Here is a 23,414-nt window from a genome sequence, read left to right on the forward strand (position 1 = left end):
TGTTGATTTGGTCAATTTTGCTTGATTTTTGTGGTTTTACTATGGGTAAGCAGGGTACATAGTTAAATGGTTTCTTTTTTTGTTTTGTCTGTTTAAGTTGTGTTTATTGTTTTTTCCTACTTCTGACAATTGGGAGTCTCCAAATTGTGTTTTATTTTGCAAAATTGACAGGATGCTCTATGCCGTTCCTGTGTCTGACTTCCTGCCCAGCTCGATCTTCAATGACATTACGGGTCATCTGATCCAGCGGCCCAATCATGTCGAACTGATCAGTCAGTCAGTCAGTCAGTCAGCAACACTCGCGTTTGTATGGTTGGCCCGGTCCAGCCAAAACGTTATCGCTGGAGAAATAAAACTCCAATTTGCCTTTTTTACAAGCGCTAAGAAGGAACTGACATCTTTTGCAGTGTAGAAATAGTAATTGCAATTGCAAGGTGTTAACTTCTGAGCTAGCGGTGCTATTGCTAGCTGTGGTATTACCATTGTGCTCACTGAAAGGCAGCTCATCCAGAATAATAAACCTGTTCTCCAGCCGAACCTCTGGTGAGACATTAGCGGAACTGTGTTTGTCGTGTCGGACTCTTCTTTTACCCTGGACAACATCTGTCCAGAGCTCAGGGTTTGACACTGCGGGGGTAGAACAGCTCTTTGGTCTTGCTCCCTGTTTTAACCAATAGCACATATCAAAGTCCAATGTGGTGTCGGTCTAAAGCGGGTTCGGGCCGGACCAAGGAATAGTGTCCACATAGTCATTGGCGCAGGGCTCATTCTGTCTGAGAGCCGATTCGCAACGCATTTCATGTCCCTGGTTCTGATCGTCAGCCGCTTCTGGGACATCAGCTTGGTAAGCAGCAAACTGTCATGTTTTTCGTCCTCTTGTATTTGGTAGAGCAAAGAGATTCTTGTTTCAAGCTCTGTGACTTTCTGGCTGAGCGTGGCACAGCTGGTGCATTCATTGGAGGGAGAAGAGAGGGGAGGCATTTTTCCCAAAGCCTGAAGACTGAAAATGGGAACACGGCTGTATTTCCAGAATTCAGACAAAAAGCTCAGCGAGGAAGTATAAATAAATAAAAATGAAACCGCCAATTACAGCCACAGTAGAGGGCTGAGTCCATACAGTTCTCGCCACATACAGCGCAAGCACTACGGAGTCAGAGACTCCAGTGCGATCAAGTCCGCGCAACAGTCGATGGTCGGATAAAATCCAGAATCCAGAATCAATTGCCGTACAGGCAAACCATAAAATCAATTAAAAGTCGTTAAAAGTTAAAAAGTAGCATACAACTGTGGCTAAAAACTAGATAAAAGTGTTAATTTATGACAGAGCTTCTAGCAGTAAAAACACCGACACGTGGGCACAAGGTATACATCATGCATCATGCACCCTGCCACACCGCAAAATTTATTCAGGATGGTTTGAGGAACATGACAAGAGTTCATGGTGTTGCCTTGGCCTCCAAATTCACTCAATCACATTGAGCATCTGTGGCACATGCTGGAAAAATAAGTCTGATCCATGGAGGCCCCACCTCACAACGTACAGGACTTAAAGGACCTGCTGCTAACGTCTTGGTGCCAGATACCACAGGACACCTTCAGAGGTCTTGTGGAATCCATGCCTCGATAGGTCAGAGCTGCACGAGGGGGACCTATTAGGCAGGGGGTTTTAATATCTTGGCTCATCAGTGCATATCCTTTAATACTGATCTCAAACCAACCCTGTGGCCAAGAGAAAAACTTGTTTTCGAATAGCAGAATTTGTTCACGGCTTAGCTCATTTGTTGAGTCTGCAGTCTCCCTGGTTGTGATGACATACTGGATCACCGTGACTTATTTGGCTCAAGAAATAAACTGTTGGCGTGTGTGTGTGTCTAGATGAATGTTGGACGAGGAGCAAACAAAACAAACACTTGCTTTACTTTTACCCCCTCCAGAGACTCACCAGTGGGTCTCTTTCTCCACCAACCAGTAGCTTGACAGCTCCGTCCTTCAGTGCCAGGGAGCGGATGGTGCTGCTCTCGCTGTCAGCGACATACAGGCAGCCATTGGATTCCTCTGGGGCCAGAGCCAAGCCTGAGGGCTGGGCGAAGCCGGCTTTGTGTGGGTAGGCGTTGTTTCGGTTCTCCTCGCTTCCGCTGCCTGCCCATCGTATGCACGTCCCTGCTTTGGACTCGCTGTGCATGATGCAAAAATGGACGATAATAACAACACATTGCAATACATTATTGGATGTTCAGGTTCAGCAGTGCAATTGATCCTCGGCTCCAGGTAGAGTATGAAGGAGTCCTGTGATGTGATATTTCTTTTTTTTCTGATTTTTTTCCTCTCCCCTTTTCTCCCCAACTGTATCCAGCCAATTACCCCACTCTTCCGAGCCGTCCCGGTCGCTGCTCCACCCCCTCTGCCGATCCGGGGAGGGCTGCACACTACCACATGCCTCCTCTCATAGATATGGAGTCACCAGCTGCTTCTTTTCACCTGACAGTGAGGACTTTCGACAGGCGGACGTAGCGCGTGGGAGGATCACACTATTCCCCCCCAGTTCCCCCTCCCCCCCGAACAGACGCCCCGACCGACCAGAGGAGGCACTAGTGCAGCGACCAGGACACATACCCACATCCGGCTTCCCAACCGCAGACACGGCCAACTGTGTCTGTAGGGACGCCTGACCAAGCCGCAGGTAACGCGGGGATTCAAACCGGCGATCTCCGTGTTGGTAGGCAACGGAATAGACCGCCACGCCACCCGGACGCCCCCGATGTGATATTTCTACTGATGTTGAGACTTAAATCATTTCTCATGACAACAGATGCCCTCTAATGACACTTCTCAAACCTAGTCAGTAAGTGAAAAGTATTAAGGTCTAAGGTAAACTATCAAGATACTTTTTGTGCAGTGTTAACATGGGTGGCCAAGCATCTAGTTAAAACTATATATGTGAGCAAGTAAACCAAATTTACTCCAGAGAAAACATTGACGTTATATAGTATTTATATATACAAAAAAAGCACCAGCACTAACTTGCCCCTTAAGCACTAGGAAAATGCATTATTAGCAACTGTGAGCTACAGAAGTCGCCAAGGGAACATGGTAAGGATGTACTAGTCTCTCACCTTCCTTTGGGAAGCTTTCCATCTGCTAGGAACAAAGCCCAGATCTGGTGGGTCCCTGCCATCGCTATCCACAGCACATTCTCCTTGGCACCACCTACACAGGCAAACACACACAAAACACTGAAAAAAACCCCCAAAAAACACACACACACTCTGTACCAAATGGGAAAGCTTTTTTTGTGCTTTTGGCAGTCTTTCAATTAATTATGCTTGGTTGAGAAGTGTTGCCAATATTAGAACCAAGCGTGAAAGGTTCTTTCTGTAAAACATATCAAAATAATCTTATTTTGGTAGGCAGAATATTTGTGAAATTCACCTTGCATATCAGTGACTTTCAAAAGCATGCGTTAATACGGCCTACATTCAGGCCTGCCAACTGCTATCAGGTGATAGCTGCTCACCTGGAAAGAGTGTCTATACATGTCACTTTAGACCCACTCAAAAAAGACAATTTTTATTGTCTTTATTGATTTTTAGCAAAACAGGAAGAGATCCCGCCGGTTTAAAACGGGGGACTGCAGGGAAGATTCGAACTCTCCAGCATGTGCATGTTGCTTGAGCGCAAAATTGTTAGTCGTATCATTTTAAATGATACGGAAGAGGTTCGAACCAACGACCTCTTCATTGAAAAGCAGCTGACTAACCGCTGAGCTAATGTGCTGCAGCACACTGAATGTAGAAAGTAATCGAGTTCGAACACATACCTACATTTAGGTCCATAAGTACTTGGACAGTTACACAATATTTGTAATTTTGCCTCTGTACACCACCGCAGTGGATTTGACATGAAGTACAAACCTCAATTCCAGTGAAGTTGGGACGTTGTGTAAAACGTGAATAAAAACAGAATACAATGATTTGCAAATCCTTTTCGACCTATATTCAATTGAATACACTACAAAGACAAGATATTTAATGTTCAAACTGATAAACTTTATTATTTTATGCAAATATTCACTCATTTTGAATTTGATGCCTGCAACACGCTCCAAAGCAGCTGGGACAGGGGCAACAAAAGACTGGGAAAGTTGAGGAATGCTCAAAAAACACCTGTTGGGAACATTCCTCAGGTGAACAGGTTAAGTGGAAACAGGTTAGTGTCATGATTGGGTATAAAAGGAGCATCCCCGAAAGGCTCAGTCGTTCACAAGCAAGGATGGGGTGAGGTTCACTACTTTGTGAACAACTGCGTGAGCAAATAGTCCAACAGTTTATGAACAACGTTTCTCAACGTACAACTGCAAGGAATTTAGGGATTTCATCATCTCCAGTCCATAATATCATCACAAGACTCAGAGAATCCGGAGAAATCTCTGCACGTTAAGCGGCAAGGCTGGAAACCAACACTGAATGCCCGTGACCTTCGACTCCTCAGGCGGCACTACATTAAAAACCGACATCATTGTGTAAAGGATATTACCACGTGGGCTCAGGAGCACTTGGGAAAACCATCGTCAGTTAACCCAGTTCGTCACTACATCTACAAGTGCAAGTTAAAACTCTCCCATGCAAAGCCAAAGCCAGATATCAACACCACCCAGAAACACCGCCCACCGGCTTCTCTGGGCCCGAGCTCATCTGAGATGGACTGACGCCAAGTGGACAAGTGTGCTGTGGTCTGACGAGTCCACATTTCACATTGTTTTTGGGAATCATGGACGTCATGTCCTCCGGGCTAAAGAGGAAAAGGACCATCCAGATTGTTATCAGCACAAAGTCCAAAAGCCAGCATCTGTGATGGTATGGGGGGTGTGTTAGTGCCCATGGCATCATGGGTAACTTGCACATCTGTGAAGGCACCATTAATGCGGAAAGGTACATACAGGTTTTGGAGCAACATATGCTGCCATCCAAGCGACGTCTTTTTCAGGGACGTCCCTGCTTATTTCAGCAAGACAATGCCAAGCCACATTCTGCACATGTTACAACAGCGTGGCTTCATAGTAAAAGAGTGCGGGTACTAGACTGGCCTGCCTGCAGTCCAGACCTGTCCCCCATTGAAAATGTGTGGTGCATTATGAAGCGCAAAATCTGACAACGGAGACCCGGGACTGTTGAGCAACTGAAGTCTTAAATCAAGCAAGAATGGGAAAGAATTCCACCTACAAAGCTTCAACAATTAGTGTCCTCAGTTCCCAAACGCTTATTGAGTGTTGTTAAAAGGAAAGGTGATGTAAGACAGTGGTGAACCTGCCCCTGTCCCAGCTTCTTTGGAATGTGTTGCAGGCATCAAATTCAAAATGAGTGAATATTTGCAACAAAAAAAAAACCCAATAAAGTTTATCAGTTTGAACATTAAATATCTTGTCTTTGTAGTGTATTCAATTGAATATAGGCCGAAAAGGATTTGCAAATCATTGTATTCTGTTTTTATTTACGTTTTACACAACGTCCCAACTTCAGTGGAATTGGGGTTTGTGGTTGAGATGTGATTGAAGAGTAGACTTTCAGCTTTAATTTAAGGGGTTGGATAAAAATATGGCATTAACTGTTCAGGAATTACAGCCATGGATATACAGGGTCACCCCATTTTCAGAAGCTCAAAAGGAACGGGACAAACAAACACAACTATGATTATAACAATTATATTTAAAGTTGCGAGGAAAGTCCTTTGCAGTCAATGACTGTCTGAAGTCTGGAACCCATCAACATCTTCAAATTCTGAGTTTCCTCCTTTGAAACGCTCTGCCAAGACTCAACGGCAGCTGCCTTCAGTTGCTGGTTGTTTGTGGGTCTTTTGGCCGTTAGCTTGATCTTCAGCAAATGAAAAGCATGCTCAACTGGGTTGAGGTCAGGTGACTGACTTGGTCACTGATGAATATTCCACTTTTCTGCCTTGAGAGACTCTTGGGTTGCTTTCTCAGCTTGTTTTGTGTCATTATCCATCTGCAGTGTGAAGCGCCGTCCTCTCAGGTTTGTGACATTTGGCTAAATCTGAGCAATTGGTATGTCCTTACAAACATCACAATCCATCCTGCTACTTCGGTCAGTAGTCACATCATCAATAAACACCACTGACCAAGTTCCACTGGCAACCATACATGCCCATTTCATAACACCACCTCCACCATGTCTGACAGATGATACGGTATGCTGAGAATCATGAGCTGTTCCTTTTGTTTTCCACACTTTCCCTCTTCCCATCCCTCTGGTATAAGTTAATCATTGCTTCATCTGTCCAAAGAACCTTGTTCCAGAACTGGGTAGGTTTTTACGTAGATCTTTTTAAACACAGTCTAATCTGGCCTTCCTGTTCTTAAGTGACGCCAGGGGTTTTCACCCGTGTCGTAAACCCTCTGTATTTATTTTCATGCAGGCGTGTCTTGATTGTAGACTTGGTCAATGATACCCCTACCTCTCAAGAGTGTTTTTGACTTCACTAGATGTTGTGAATGTGTTTGTCGTCACTAGGGAAATAATTCTGCAATCATCCACTGTAGATATGCTCCGTGGTCTTCCAAGCCTTTTGGTGCTGCTGAGCTTGCCAGCGCATCCTTTCTTTTTAAGAATGTACCAGAATGTTGATTTGGCCACTCCTGAAGTGTTTACTATCCATCTGATAGAGCTCCTTTGCTTTTTCAGCCTAATGACGGCATCCATCACTTGTATTGACACCTCTATGGACTTCATGTTGAGAGTTCCCATGAACAGCTACCAAATGCAAATGTAAAAACTTGGAATGAACTCCGGACCTTTTATCTGCGTAATTTGTCATGGACTAACGATGGCAAAGGTCTTACTTGCCCATGAAACCACTTGTTAGTCAAGTGTCCAATTACTTTTGAGCCTCTGAAAATGGGGTGACCAGATATAAAACTGGCTGTAATTCCTGAACGGTTAATGCAATATTTTTGTCCAACCCCTTAAATTAAAGCTGAAAGTCCACACTTCAGTCACATATCGGGTCCTGGGCTGTTCTGGTGGCGTCTGGACACTGCTTGGCATCCTCCTCATCATATTCTTCATAAATGTTATAATTCCATTATAACTGTGTTATCCTCTTGCAATGTTGTATTGTGTAAATTGTGTAAACACAACATCCAATGCACGTTGTCCGTCTTGGGAGAGAGATCCTCCTCTGTTGTTCTCCCTGAGGTTTCTTCCTGTTTTTTCTGCCTGTTAAAGGCTTTTTTAGGGAGTTGTTCCTTATCCGATGAGAGGGTCTAAGGACAGGATGTTGTGGTGCTGTAAAGCCCCCTGAGGCACATTTGTAATTTGTGATAATGGGTTATACAAACAAAAATGACTTGACTATCTCCAAGACTCACCAGCAGTACCCAGGCACACATCCCAAGGGGAGCTGATTGGCTGCTGAGGTCCCATAGCCCCGCCCTCTTTGTCTGTGCCCTGAGCCCCAACTCCAGCTAAGGTGCTGACTCGTCTTTCCAGCAAATCAATCTGAGAGACACAGCCGGAAATGATTGTGCACACACACATGCACAGAGAGACAGACACATCAGAGGAAGCTCATTTCACATCCCTGGGTTTCGACCCGGCATAACACTTTCTCATGCTCGTAGTCACGACAATTAATCTACTGAATCATGTCCCAGAGCACAATTGTCCGACTTGCATTTTAAATGGGAGCATCTCTCAGACTTTTTTTTGGTGTGGACCCCCCCCCCCTTTTTTTTTCCTCCCCAATTGTATCCGGTCAATTACCCCACTCTTCCGAGCTGTCACAGTCGTTGCTCCGCCCCCTCTGCCGATCCGGGGAGGGCTGCAGACTACCACATGCCTCCTCCGATACATGTGGAGTCGTCAGCTGCTTCTTTTCACCTGACAGTGAGGAGTTTCACCAGGGGCACATAGCGCGTGGGAGGATCACACTATTCTCCCCAGTTCCCCCTCCCCCCCGAACAGGCGTCTTGACCGACCAGAGGAGGCGCTAGTGCAGCGACCAGGACACATACCCACATCCGACTTCCCACCCACAGACACAGCCAATTGTGTCTGTAGGGGCGCTCGACCAAGCCGGAGGTAACACGGGGATTCGATCCAGCGATCCCTGTGTTGGAAGGCAACAGAATAGATCGCCACGCTACCCAAGCACCCCCTTCACTATTTTTGTGCTGGACTGAACGACATTTAAGCCAATGCATATCAATTTGGGAGCTTTTCTTTGACTTCAGAAGGGGGGACGACCCAGTCGCCAGAATAAAATGTCGGCATTTTATTCCTCTGTAAACCAACGGATACATTAAAATCTCCACGTCGCCGGTCCAAAAATGCGTTTCATATCAACACTTCAACTTAGAGTCCATGTTGGTGGAGCGCACATCCATGACACGGGAGTGTCAAGTTCCTGTCTGCGGAAAAAAAACGAAAGAGGCTGACATTCCTGTTATTCTCAGTGCAAATGCAATATTTTAAAATCGTTTCAGCATTAAAATGCGTTTTGATCAAATTTCTTGCGAGAAATGTGCATCTTGTTTTCATAATCTTCGTTCAGCGATTGTATATGCTATTTAGTTTGTTAGTTATTATGAAGATACTTTCAGGTCTCACCAGAAAATTGTTGGAATGCAACATTTCCGACATTGAAAGCAACCCCACAACGCATTTCTACAGTACTTGTTAAAACATCTTGAATAAATCAAGTTGTTTGCTTTTTTCCAATAAACCATCTCAGCTACAGCAAAGATTTGATATATTCTGTAGCTACATATTTTTTACAATCCTACTTACAACTGTATTTTGCAAACCAGAAGAACTACAACTCCTTTCATTCATTCATCATCAGCCGCTTCTCCGGGGTGGGGTCGCAGTGGCAGCAAGCTAAGTAGGGCACTCCAGACGTCCCTCTCCCCAGCAACGCCCCCCCAGCTCCTCCTAGGGGATCCCAAGGCGTTCCCAGGCCAGACTGGACATGTAGTCCATCCAGTGAGTTCTGGATCTACCCCGAGGTCTCCTCCAAGTTGGACGTGCCTGGAAAAACTCCAAAGGAAGGCGCCCAGGAGGTGTCCTAATCAGATGCCCGAACCACCTCAACTGGCTCTTTTCGATGCGAAGGAGCGGTGGCTCTACTCCGAGCTCATTCCGGATGTCCGAGCTCCTCACCTCTAAGGCTGAGCCCAAACACCCTATGGGGAAACTAATTTCAGCTGCTTGTATCTGCGATCTCACCATGTCCGTCACTACCCAAAGCTCATCACCATAGGTGAGGGTTGGAATGAAGATTGACTGTTAAATTGAGAGCTTTGCCTTCCGGCTCAGCTCCCTCTTCATCACACCAGTCCAGTACAACGTCCATATTACTGCTCATGCTGCACCAATCCGCCTGTCAATCTCCCACTCCATCCTACCCTCACTCGTGAACAAGACCCGAGATACTTGAATTGAATCGTATTTTTCAAAAATGTTAGTGTATTTAATAGAAGTGGAAGCTGTAAATACTGAATTGAGACGACACTGAGGGGTTTTAAGGGGATGGGAAACACGTTTGTGTGATCATATTTTAAATATCTAATTGTTAAATGAGTGAAAATTAATTTTGACCATGTTTGATAGTGCCCCCACTTGGTGATGATACCCATATGGGCATAGTCATAGGGCTGAAGCCAAGAGCTCTTTACAACAGTTGGTCCAATGTCTGTAGCCCCTTTTGTTGCCGTCATTCAGCAGCAGAAGTTTGCTGAGATTTTAATGTATTGGTGGTTTGCAGAAACGTAAAATGCTGACATTTTATTGTGGCGACTGGGTTGCCCCCCCCCCTTCTAAAGTTAAGGAAAATATCCCAATTAAGATGCTTTGGTTTAAATGTTTTTCAGTCAAGCCCAAAAAAAGTCTGAGAAATGCTCCCATTTAAAATGCATGGGTTTACATTTTGTTCCATGTAGCACGAAAAAGCCGGACAATTGCGCTCTGGGACACGATTCAACAGACTTAATTTTCGTGACTACTGAAAAAGCGTGATACCGGGTTGTACATTTAATCAACACAGGTGGTTTTTAAGTTAACGTGAAGGTCGATCTGTACCTTTCGGATGAGATGGTTTTCTGTGTCGGCCACGTACACCGTGTCACCTTTGATGGCCACGCCTTGAGGGGAGAAGAAGGAAGCTTCTGACAGATCACCATCTTGTCTGCCGCTCTCGGGCCCTGTTAGATCATTGGGAAAAGTCATTACAAAACACATACTCGTCACCACAGTTCCCTTCTAAGTGGTAGTGTTAGGAGTTTTCCCGACTACTAACGAAATCCACGTCAACATACTCAACATTATTTGTTTAGATGTGATGTTAGCGTTTGGTTGACAGATTGGGTTTCTGGTAGACCCACCCAAATATTGGACCAAATCTTACAGCAGTTAACAAATGTGAAAAGATGAAGGTTCATTGCATAAATTGCACAGTCCTACTATCAGTGCTTTTATCTCTTCACTTTTACGACACAGAACTAAAACATGAGTGAACTGTGCACTCTCATTAACAAGAGAAATGAGACCCTTTCCTATCTTGTGGAGGACAACCACAATTTCTTCACTCCCTATCCTTTAGCCAGATATGCTGTATCTTGTTAAAGAATTTTTTCTGTTTTTCAGTGTCTCTCCCGAACAGTTTCAGATCTGTTACAAATACAGCTGTGGCAAATTCATTTCGGTAAATAGAAAAAACCAAGTATGGCAGACGGTGGTCCCGGGTGGCGCCATGAGGGGAGTTTTGTGACTATGTGATACAGATCAAATTGCTCACACAGTCGCCTGCCCGAGACATGTCCCCGTCAGCTCACTGGACACCAGCGTCTCTTATAACCAGCACCCTGACTGCATAGAACTTACTAGTGGTTCTTTGTAGCTGGCCCACACCCACTGTACGGACCCCATTCTCCTCTTTCTAATATAATTTTAATAAGTTTCACTTTCTATCCACACTGAGTTAGTGACTCCTAACACTGTAAGGACACAGCTTCATCTGACTATGATATTTATACACTTATAGTTTAGTTATATTGACTTTTTTGTTGTTATTTACATGAAAACATATTTGGATAGATTTAATTTTTGTGATAATGAGTGAAAGAGAGAGTCTGACAGAGTCTGTCCTGCAATTACTACATGTACCAGCAAGCATTGTGTGAGGACCTCCTGACAGGCCACTACAGCCATAATGCTTCTGATATGCCCGCATACTCTCTCTTTCTCTCCTGTAGTCTCCTAACTTCTTACTTCCCAAGTTTGCCACACCATTTGACGCGTTATCCTTGATGGTGGTGCTAACAGAGATCGATTTAGTCTATGTACATGGGGTAAGTTTGGTAAAACAAATCATCTTCTGTGACTGGTGGTCTAGTGACTGAGCCTGGTGTTGCTGTCTTCTAACACAGGTGAGAATTCTAAGGTTCAAGTGCTGCTGTGTGATGTTGCCACATTTACTTTCTTTTTTATTTCCCCCCCTTCTCTCCCCATTGGCATCTGGCCAATTAGCCCACTCTTCCAAGCCGTCCCGGTCGCTGCTCCGCCCCCTCTGCTGACCCGGGGAGGGCTGCAGACTACCACATGCCTCCTCCCATACATGTGGAGTCGCCAGTCGCTTCTTTTCACCTGACAGTGATGAGTTTCACCATGGGGACGTAGCGCGTGGGAGGATCACACGATTCCCCCCAGTTCTCCCCCGCCGTGAACAAGCGCCCTGACCGACCAGAGGAGGCGCTAGTGCAGTGACCAGGACACATACCCACATCCAGCTTCCCACCCGCAGACACGGCCAATTGTGTCTGTAGGGACATCCGACCAAGCCGGAGGTAATACGGGGGATTCAAACCAGCGATCCCCGTGTTGGTAGGCAACAGAATAGACCGCTACGCTACCCGGACACCCCATGTTGCCACATTTACTATCCACCATGGAGACTTAATGCCAACTAAATACAGGTCTCTCTGTAATCTGGTAAATGAACTAAGAGAAAAAGAATGCATCGGTTATTTCTCTCAAGAGCCTACGGGTCATCCAGAACAATGTCCGGACAAACCAAGATCCAACAATTAAACAAGTGGTGCATAAAACTTCCAACCCCATTCGTGCCTCCAACCCACACCCCCGTTCTTACCTCCTACTGCGTGCAACATCTGCCCGGTAAAGGACACCACTAGGATTCGGTGATGGCCCGTGTCTGCTATAGCCAACCTTTTGGTGCTGTGGTCCACAGCCAGCTTTCCAGGGAAGGAGAGGCAGCTGGATGGCAGGGAGTCCCGGTACAGCTTGATCCCTACACTGTGTGTCTTCAGCAGGTCCCGCTCCCTGTAGTATCGCATCGCTGTGTCAGCGAAAAGTGTCAGCCTGTCGCGGTGGCCTTCCCCCACCAAGGAGAACAGCAGCTTGCCACGTGGTCCCAGCACGACCAGTGTAGGCCAGCAGGCTACCTCCAGCTGATGCCAGAGGAGCGCCTCACTATCGTTTACCACTGGGTGGCGGATGTCATAGCGGAGCACAGCACTGCGTACGTTCTCCAGGACCTGTGCAGGGTTGGCGACAAACACGATCTGCTTAGTACAGGACCACGGATTTGTTGGTCAGCGTCAAAATGATTCTTAAAAACTGGCTCGAGCTATTGTTAAGGGTAAGTAAAAAGAAAAAAATAAACAATTATAAAGACTCAACACTTACTTTTTCATTGGGGAACTTTGCAGAGTGCACACCTACAATAACCAGTCCATCTGGGAGAAAGACGACAAGTAAAGAAACATCAACACACTCACTCAGGGAAAGTGTCAGAATTTAAATATGCTTTAATTTTCCAGGTACTGGAAAATTGGTACTTTTTTTTCTCCCCAATTGTATTTGGCTAATTACCCCACTGCCCCGAGCCGTCCCGGTCGCTGCTCCGCCCCCTCTGCTGATCCGGGGAGGGCTGCAGACTACCACACGCCTCCTCCCATACACGTGGAGTCGCCAGCCGCTTCTTTTCACCTGACAGTGAGAAGTTTCACCAGGGGGCTGTAGCGTGTGGGAGGATCACGCTATTCCCCCCCAAACAGGCGCCCCGACCGACCAGAGGAGGCGCTAGTGCAGCGACCAGGACACATACCCACATCCGGCTTCCCACGCACAGACACGGCCAATTGTGTCTGCAGGGACGCCCGACCAAGCCGGAGGTAACACGGGGATTTGAACCGCTGATCCCTGTGTTGGTAGGCAACGGAATAGACCGCTACGCCACCCAGATGCCCTTGGGGTCAATTCTTAATGTAAACATTAATATTTATAATAATGCACCAGGTTAGAGGGTTCCTTGTACAATTTACAACATTACTTCTCAGAGAATCTTTTTCGTAGTTTCTGTAACTGAAATATCCCCAACTGAATAGATATCACATCGATCTGGGACCTTGAGAATCGGGATCGAATCAATTCGAAAAATCGGTGGCGATACCCAGCCCTACTCGGATAACTGCTCAGTAGTTAAAAGGAACAACAATTAGGCAAAAATAAAAAGAATACCTCAGAGGATTGTATGACACTTATGTGTAACACATCCCTGTATTCAAGCCAAAGTTAAAACACAATTAAATTAAATCCATCCATAACCTTTTTATGTTATTTGAATTGTACACATTCACCTTGAAAATCTATAATTACCTTACACATTTTAAACATTTCTGTGGCAAGAGAAAACAGGGGATGTGTAACAATAGTTATGGAGTTTCACTTCAACTAATTAAACTGGAAGTGCAGGTGCCTGCCTTTGTTCTCCAAATAATATGTTACTATACAACTATTACTACTTTCGGCTGCTCCCGTTAGGGGGCGCCACAGCGGATCATCCGTTTCCATCTCTTCCTGTCCTCTGCATCTTCCTCTGTCACACCAGCCACCTGCATGTCCTCCCTCACCACATCCATAAACCTCCTCTTTGGCCTTCCTCTTCTCCTCTTCCCTGGCAGCTCCATATTCAGCATCCTTCTCCCAATACACCCAGCATCTCTCCTCCACACATGTCCAAACCATCTCCATCTTGCCTCTCTTGCTTTGTCTCCAAACCGTCCAACCTGAGCAGTCCCTCTAATATAATCGTTCCTAATCCTGTCCTTCTTCATCACTCCCAATGAAAATCTTATCATCTTCAACTCTGCCACCTCCAGCTGCACCTCCTGTCTTTTCATCAGTGCCACTGTCTCCAAACTATACAACATAGCTGGTCTCACTACCATCTTGTAAACCTTCCCTTTAACTCTTGCTGGTACCCTTCTGGCACAAATCACTCCCGACACTCTTCTCCACCCTGCCTGCACTCTCTTCTTCACCTCTCTACTGCACTCCCAGTTACTTTGAGCAGTTGACCCCAAGTATTTAAACTCATCCACCTTCGTCACCTCCACTCCTTGCATCCTGACCATTCCACTGTCCTCCCTCTGATTCACGCATAGGTATTCCGTCTTGCTCCTACTGACTTTCATTCCTCTTCTCTCCAGGGCATACCTCCACCTCTCCAGGCTCTCCTCCACCTGCACCCTACTCTCACTACAGATCACAATGTCATCCGCAAACATCATAGTCCACAGAGACTCCTGCCTGATCTTGTCCATCAACCTGTCCATCACCATTGCAAACAAGAAAGGGCTCAGAGCCGATCCTTGATGTAATCCCACCTCCACCTTGAACCCATCTGTCATTCCAACCCCACACCTCACCACTGTCACACTGCCCTCATACATATCCTGCACCACTCCTACATACTTCTCTGCCACTCCCGACTTCCTCATACAATATCACACCTCCTCTCTCGGCACCCCGTCATATGCTTTCTCTAAATCTTTTGATACTTTTAATGAGGAAAAGTCTAAAATAAAGGAACAAAAAAAACAGGTCCATTACAAGACAAAGCTTAAGCAACAGGAGCACCATGGGATCATCAAAATCACAGGGAAATCCTGCTAGCGGCTTGTGAAGGGCCATGTTTTGGCCTGTTCCTGGTCTGTAAATCCTCCCCTGAAACTTGTTGACCAAGTTCCAACATATACACAGTGTGAGTGGCGAGGATGTGGTCATTTGTCGCGGTCAGCCTGTGGACTCACACGGGCACAGAGAGCGCTCAACAACAGGTGAGACTTATCTCCATCAACACTATTGACTGAATATCCTTGTAAAGGTCACAATTCTGTGGACCGAAATGATCCTAAATTATCATCAACAAGAGATGGAGATGAAACTTTGAGGTGAGAACTTCATGAGTCTCAGTCTTTTGGTGTTTTTTCGTGTGTTGTCACCATTGTAGTTTTTCTTATGGGACAGCATGCAGTGGCCTCACACAGCCTCAGCACGATGATGGAGAAAAGGTTTATATCAGTAACTCTTGAACGTGATGATGGCCACTCTTCTTTTTTCAGTGAGCTTCCAAGGCTATTAATCAAATGAGATCTGAGTATCTTTGAACGTTGGAATAATTTTTGTTTGGACACGGAGACCAGCTGATTGTTACATACAACTTTGGATGAAGCCTACGATTGTTCAAATCTTGAGCAACTGAACTACCAAGCCTGAAGGAAATGGGTCCTTGTTCTCTTGATTCATATGCTCTCTTAAACAGCTCTTTTATTACCTTTTTGGGCATTTTTTATTAGACAGTGACAGTGAAGAGGCAGATAGGAAATGGGGGGGAGCGAGAGGGGTATGACATGCAACAAAGGTCGCCGGCTGGAATCGAACCGGTGACGATTGCAACCATGTGGTATGTGCTGTAACCATAGAGGTGCCTTAAATAACTCTTTTGACGCATAATGTTGCAGTATTGAAATATTTAAAAGGGCGTCCGGGTAGCGTAGCAGTCTATTCCGTTGCATACCAACACGGGGATTGTCGGCTCGAATCCCCATGTTACCTCCAGTTTGGTTGGGCGTCCTACAGACACAATTGGCCGTGTCTGCGGGTGGGAAGCTGGACGTGGGTATGTGACCTGGTCGCTGCACTAGCACCTCCTCTGGTCAGTCAGAGCGCCTGTTCGGGGGGAGAGGGAACTGGAGGAAATAGTGTGATCCTCCCATGCGCTACTACTGGTGAAAATCCTCACTGTCAGGTGAAAAGCGGCTGGTGACTCCACATGTATGGGAGGAGGCATGTGGTAGTCTGCAGCCCTTCTTGGATCGGCAGAGGGGGTTGAGCAGTGACCGGGATGACTCAGAAGAGTGGGATAATTGGCCAAGTACAATTCGGAGAAAATTTTTAAAAGAAAATTAAGTTTATTATTTAGGTTTATAAATTGAGCATTAGAGAGGGGGCAGGAAATTATAAGTAGCAACTTCCTCCTGCTCCTTTTCGTACACATAATTTTTGTTGGATTCTCCACTGAGAATTCTTGTTGAATTCTTCTGGTTTTATTCTTATCATTTGTTGTTTTTTTTTTTGTTTTATTTATGCTTGGTTATTTTTCTTTTATTTTGCATGTTCGCAATAAGGACATTTTAATTTGAATTTTTAGTTCATGAGTCATCACTCCCTTTTAAAAGATTTATATTTAACGCTTTGCTGTCATAAGCCTAGATTTTCCATTTTATTTTCCCTTTCATTTGTACTGCCGATCTGAGCATGTATACCCCAGCTCTCAAGTACTGACTTCTGTCTCATCTTTTTTTGGCACACAGTGGTACAGATCACAATAAATTACAATCCGGCCTGTCCACGATAACTGAAGCGTACAAGAGCCATTCTAACACAATCTAAAAACAGTCAACAAGAATCAGCTGGAGTAACAAACGCCAATGGTCCGTTATCCAAATCTGCAGCCTCTTCCATCAGCCAGGGCCTGGGGCCAGCCAGTGTAGAACCAGCACAGACTGTGGTGTGAGGGGGAGCTGGGTGTAGGGAGTGACTGGACATGGCTCCCACACTTCAACTGCTACAGCATGAAACAGAATGTACCCATAGCCATGCCAAAGATAAGGCCAGCAAGATAATGTGTGGAGGCTGTGTGTGCACTTGAGGGGGTTACCTGATGCATTGCCGGGCCTGCAATAGAGCTCAGAGCCACTCAGCTTTCCTAGACGATCACTTCAAAGGGCTAGCAATAACTCCGTGGCACTATTTATACTTAACATGGACAGGCTATAATAAGCACTGATTGTGGAGTCCAACAGGGTGCATTTGCAGGCCCTCTACTCATTGACAATGTACATATATTTTTAGTTACTGTCACCTCACTTTTGAGATAAGAGGCTTTATGCACTTGAAAAAGAGGAGGGTCAGTCAACTCCATGTACTAAAGATTCTCTGCCCTAGTGAACTCTACACGTTCCTGTGACTTTGCATGACACAGGAAGGTGAGGTATCTGCAGTGTTAAGCTTCATCACGTGACTGTACATGTCCACAGGCAACATAAAAATAGTAGTGATACTTCCTGCATGAGCAGCAACAGAACCACACAACCAAAACATTATTTCCACTGTATAAAAAAAAGAAAGAAAGGAATGAGATTAGAAAAAAAGGCAAAATTTACTAGGGATGGGTATCGTTAAGATAGGGGACTACAGCTCTTACCAAAACTGATTATTGATCTGGTACTTTTAACGATACTCTTATCGGTTCTTTCTGTTGTTGTTTTTTAAGAGAAAAAAACAAAAAATTAAGAACAGAATTATCCATCCATTATCCAAACCACTTATCCTGTTCTCAGGGTCACAAGGATGTTGGAGCCTATCCCAGCAGTCATTGGGCGGCAGGCAGGGAGACACCCTGGACAAGCTGCCAGGCCATCACAGGGCCGACACACACACACACACACACACACACACACACACACACACACACACACACACACACAAACACAAATTCACACCTAGTGACAATTTAGTACGGCCGATAAACTTGAACTACATGTCTTTGGACTTTGGGAGAAAACCGGAGCCCCCGGAGGGAACCCACGCAGACACGGGGAGAACATGCAAACTCCACACGGAGGACGACTCGGGACGATCCGCAAGGTTGGACTACCCCGGGGCTCAAACCCAGAACTTTCTTGCTGTGAGGCAACCGTGCTAACCACTGTGCTAACCACTGTGCCACCGTGCCGCCAAAACAGAATTAACATTGCTTTATTTCCTCATGTCAGGACAGAGCGTTACTTTTAGTCACTAAGCCATGTCTGTATAATGTAGTTAACTCCGTGTGGGCTCCAGGCTGCTGCATACATAACATACCTGAGCTGGATGTACAACGAGAGATGAATTACGAGGTAGGCAGTCGAAAACTGTGCATTTCTCCACCTGTATTTGATGCACTTTCACCGGATGTTTCGAAATACTGCCTATGTTCCCGCTCTTACATGCAAAAGACTTGTTGCACTTGTGGCAACGAGCACTGTCAGCATCGACTCTAGTGAAGTACAACCAGACTGCTGACCGTTTAGTCCGCTCTTCCGCCACTGTCTCCAAGAGCAGCCTCTATGTGTGTGTGTGTGTGTGTGAGAGAGAGAGAGCGAGAGGCAGAGAGCGAGAGGCAGAGAGCTGGCCCCGCCCCTCGGCTCGCACATCCGTCAGGCTCTGAGAGAGAGCTGGCCTCTGGATTTGGTTTAGCGAAAATGCATCATGGACAAATGTCTTGATCTTACTGTAATTAGAAACGCAGGTGGTGAGATAAACACACGTTTCTTAACTTTCTTCTTCTCAAGTTTCCATTTTTGACTTGCAAGCAAAATGTCTGGATTAGACCAGCCTGGTCATCACGCCTTCTGTAACAAATGAAATTGTTGGGATTTGACATTTGCAATTCAGCTTTAATTTTCACTGTTAAAATGTTCGATGCCTAGGGCCGCTCTGATGGCCGAGCGGACTAAACCGCCGTTCTTGCAGTCCGCTCGTCATGTGGCTGGGAGGTTCGTATCCCAGACTCGCCATAACCGGTCACGGCCAGAGCGTATTCGACAAGAGTTCCTGCCATATGCCATTGGGTTAATCGGGTGGGATAAGGGGAAAAACTAGAAATAAACTTACAGAAAAAAAAAAGTTTGACGCCTTAATTATGTTTTTCTTTTGTCTTTTAGCGTAACCTTACCCTCATTTGAACAGCAGTTTTTTTGTCTTATTGCTGTCATTAAAGTCTACTATCATATGTGATATTTCACAATCTATATTGGTAAGTGTTTTAACTTGTAATTTAGAGTGTTGATGCTACTGCTTCTCATTCTATTCTTTTTTATTTCACACTGTTGATTTATGCTTTATATTAATTTCTATTCTAGGTCCATCCATCCATCCATTATCCAAACTGCTTATCCTGCCCTCAGGGTCGCGGGGATGCTGGAGCCTATCCCAGCAGTCATTGGGCGGCAGGCGGGGAGACACCCTGGACAGGCTGCCAGACCATCACAGGGCCAACACACACACACACACACACACACACACACACACACACACACACACACACACACACACACACACCTAGGGGCAATTTAGTACGGACGATTCACCTGACCTACATGTCTTTGGACTGTGGGAGGAAACCGGAGCCCCCGGAGGAAACCCACGCAGACACGGGGAGAACATGCAAACTCCACACAGAGGACGACCTGGGACGACCCCCAAGGTTGGACTACCCCGGGGCTTGAACCCAGGACCTTCTTGCTGTGAGGCTACTGCGCTAACCACTGCACCACCATGCTGCCTTATTCTAGGTCTTGATTGTTTAATACTATGAAGTAAGATATATTATTGATCTTGTCTGGCAGCATCACCACCTGGATGGGTAGCAGCACCAAACAGGACTACTTGGCTATTAGGAGGGTGGTCCACTCGGCTGAGCGAACCATCAGAACCACCCTCCCTGGCCTCCAGGACATTTAGAACAGGCGATGCAAACCAAATGCCAAAAAGATCGTAAGGGAGCCCAGTCACCCCGATAACAGACTGTTCTCTCCGCTGCCATCAGGAGGCGCTACCGCTGCCTGAAGGGTTGACACAGAGAGGATTAAGAGGAGCTTCTTCCCTCAGGCCATCCAACCGCTAAACGAGAACTGTGCCTAGATAACCACCCCCCCACCAGTTTGCACTATTTGCACAAGTCTGTGTACAGTACATGTGTATATAGTCTACATTTTTACTCTTATTTCATTTATTTAATTGTAACTTACAACTTAGATCTAGTGTATGTCTCCAATTTAAAATCACTCTTTTAAATTTCTGATTGTATTCAGTGATCTGAGCCGGAATGGGTCACTAAGGCATTTCACTGTGCATTGTACTGTGTATGATTGTGTACATGACAAAATTTGAATTGAATTTGAATTTTGATATTTTTATGCAGGCTATTTTAATTGACAGTTTTAAGACACCCTTTCTATACATTTCTCAGAGAGAAATTTTTTGCCAAGGGTAGGGTCAAGATAACATCCCGCTAACCTAAAAAGATTTTCCAAGTAATTTTAATTTTGCCAAAGTAAACCAAATTGTGAAGTTACTTAAAAAAAAAAAAAAAACTGCATGACAATGCTGAAACACCACGTACATCTACATCGATACCGACACCCCAATTATGGCGTGTGATCAGTTAAATGCAACATTTTGATTTTGAATCATCATCAAAGTCTGGCTTCTTAGGCTTTAACAAGGTTGCATAAAACATGCAATGATGCAGCTGTTCTCTCTTGTGCCCATGTTGATTTACAGATAGTAGAAACGAAGCGCTTGCAGGATGTTATCATATTTGCTATATTTTGTTTGCGGTGATCTGATTTTGTAGGGTAGTTGGCATTAAAACTGGCAGCATGCATAGTGTTGAAGTGCTGCTTGAGATTATCTACTTTGCAGACAGCTGCGGTCTGCATGCATATCAAGATTGTCGGTTTGGCATTGGCGTGGCACGGCAAAATAAAACAAAATTGACCAGTCGAGTCAGATTTGAACTGACGGTTTTCCTAGTCAACTTTGCACAGACCATGTTCTTGGTTTAGGACAATTATTGATTATCTGTGACTTAGCTGGTGAGTAGTTCTGTAGAGAGCGCCGAGTACGTCTTACACGCGCTCTATGGCATAGGTCAAGTGTACGGTGTGGGATGAGGTCAAAAGAGAGGAGAGCGGCGTGAACTTTATTTCACATGTTGCACACTTTATTTCACAAGTTGCACACTTTATTTCACATGTTATGACAGGCGTGTTAGTGCCAATGCGTCGGCGTGGGCCCGACATTTGGCTCTCGCGGGCCGCACCTGGCCCGCTGGCCAGTTATTTGAGTTCAGGAGTCTACATGATATGGCTCAACTCACCCGTTAAAATAAAGGGGAAAACACTTTATCTACCTCTATCTATCATATCTTTCTACAATTATGTTAGGAGATAAAAAAAAAAACAACAGTAATATTAGCTCTTAGAGGTTTTTTTTTTATATTTCCCCCCCTTTTCTCCTCAGTTGTACCTGCCCAATTACCCCACTATTCTGAGCCATCCCGGTCGCTGCTCCATCCCCTCTGCCAATCCGGGGAGGGCTGCAGACTACCACATGCCTCCTCTGATACATGTGGAGTCACCAGCTGCCTCTTTTCACCTGACAGTGAGGAGTTTCACCAGTGGGATGTAGCGCATAGGAGGATCACACAATTTTTCCCAGTCCCCCCCCCCCAAATAGGCCCCCCAGCCGACCAGGGGAGGCACTAGTGCAGTGACAACGACACATACCCACATCCGGCTTCCCACCCGCAGACACAGCCAACTGTGTCTGGAGGGACGCCCAACCAAGCCAGAGGTAACACGGGGATTCGAACCGGTGATCCCTGTATTGGTAGACAACGGAATAGACCACTATACTACCCAGACGCCCCTTAGAGGTATATCTAAATATATTTCTTAGAGAAACAAAACATTTGTCCAGAGCCTCTGGGAATGAGGGCTGGGTAGAGTTCAGCACATACAGATTGAAGAAAAAGGTGCAGGGCATCGGGACCGCAGTAATGAAAAGGGAGGTTATGTAATACTAAACAAGCAGATTGTGATATGTGTATTTTTTTTCCACCAACTGGTATAACCCATCTTGTGGAAAACAAAGCATTTGTCCAACACATACCTGTAAAGTGACTGCTTTCTGATGTTAACTGACATACTAAATTGTCCCTAGGTGTGAGTGTGTGTGTGGGCCCTGTGATGGCCTGGCGGCCTATCCGGGGTGTCTCCCCGCCTGCCGCCCAATGACTGCTGGGATAGGCTCCAGCATCCCTGCGACCCTGAGAGCAGGATAAGTGGTTTGGATAATGGATGGACATTGTTACCCCTACTCTAAAACTGATTTCAGAACTTATTTAGGTTACAGCTCCTGTGATGGACAACTGCTGCTTTATGGCGTGATTTGTGCATACCTTTGACAGAATGCCTCTTCTCTAGCTGGTGTAGGTCAGGCAGGATGTGCATGCAGTTGATGCAGCAATAAGTGAAGAAATCCAGTAGCACCACTTTACCATCCAGTTCCTTAGCAAAAGACAGTGGGCCCTCTGTATTCAGCCATTCCAAACCTGCAAGTTTGTCCAAGTTAAAAAGGCATATGTTTTATTAAATATATTAAATCAACGCGTCACATGATCCAACAGTCGTGCCCTTCTTTGATGTTCCCTACAGTACCCATTATCCACGAATAAGAGCCTTGTGGGGTTAGAGAGCAACGGGGCTTGCAGTCAATGCTCGTAACCAAGAAAGGCACACCAAGTAGTTCATTCTTTTAAAAACAGATTAGATACATTTGTCAACAAAGGACTTTTTAAGCAGTTCTAAAGCCGAGTTGTGATTGTTGTGAGTATTGTGTGACTGTGATTATTTGTTAGACTAATGTATTTGTGAGAGCATTGTGTTTATGTGATTTGTGTTTGTGATTTTAATAACTATACTGTGGTACGGTTGTTTGTTTTGATTTGTCGAGTCTAGTGTAGAGGATTTATACCCTGTGCCAGGAAAAAAAAGTCATTAAATTAAAGTAGCTGGCAGTCCACGTTCATTAACCCTGCACAGAACCGCTATCCGATATGGACGGGCTGTGTCCAGGAAGTGCTGGGCACTGGCAGCACAACGCCAGCCGCACGGCTAGCCCATGCTAGCAAACCAAGCGGGCTTGGCGTGGCTGCGAACTGGTCTTACCTGTTTGGAAATCGGGTATTTTCAGATCCTCTCTGTCGTCTACTTTAAGCAAATACTCGTACACAAGTTTTTCTTGCTCTTGCCGCGAAGCGGCGTCATCTAAAGCGTCATCTAGTCGACTCTGTACGGCGAATAAGGCAGGGAGGCTGCCCGCGGAAGCCATGGTTTTACAGCGACTACGCAGAGCTATCCTGAAGATTGACACCGGCGGATTCGATACTGGAAATAATAAATAAAATTTCGTTTTTTTTCTCCCTTAATA

General features: G+C 45.5%; 1 protein-coding gene across 1 annotated transcript in view; it reads right to left on the minus strand.

Annotated features, from left to right (window-relative positions):
* nhlrc2 (NHL repeat containing 2) overlaps positions 1-23,315 on the minus strand; it is a 38,217-nt gene extending 14,902 nt beyond the window's left edge. The window contains exons 1-8 of the mRNA XM_056297267.1: positions 23,153-23,315; positions 22,384-22,536; positions 12,717-12,766; positions 12,160-12,565; positions 10,092-10,213; positions 7,382-7,511; positions 3,114-3,207; positions 1,943-2,174 (exon numbers count right to left, since the gene is read on the minus strand). Of these exons, the coding sequence (XP_056153242.1) occupies positions 1,943-2,174; positions 3,114-3,207; positions 7,382-7,511; positions 10,092-10,213; positions 12,160-12,565; positions 12,717-12,766; positions 22,384-22,536; positions 23,153-23,315 (1,350 nt within the window). The remainder of the gene's footprint in view (positions 1-1,942; positions 2,175-3,113; positions 3,208-7,381; positions 7,512-10,091; positions 10,214-12,159; positions 12,566-12,716; positions 12,767-22,383; positions 22,537-23,152) is intronic.
* Between the last annotated feature and the right edge of the window lie 99 nt (positions 23,316-23,414).

This window comes from Lampris incognitus, chromosome 17 (genome assembly GCF_029633865.1).
Source record: "Lampris incognitus isolate fLamInc1 chromosome 17, fLamInc1.hap2, whole genome shotgun sequence".
NCBI classification, from domain to species: Eukaryota; Metazoa; Chordata; class Actinopteri; order Lampriformes; family Lampridae; genus Lampris; species Lampris incognitus.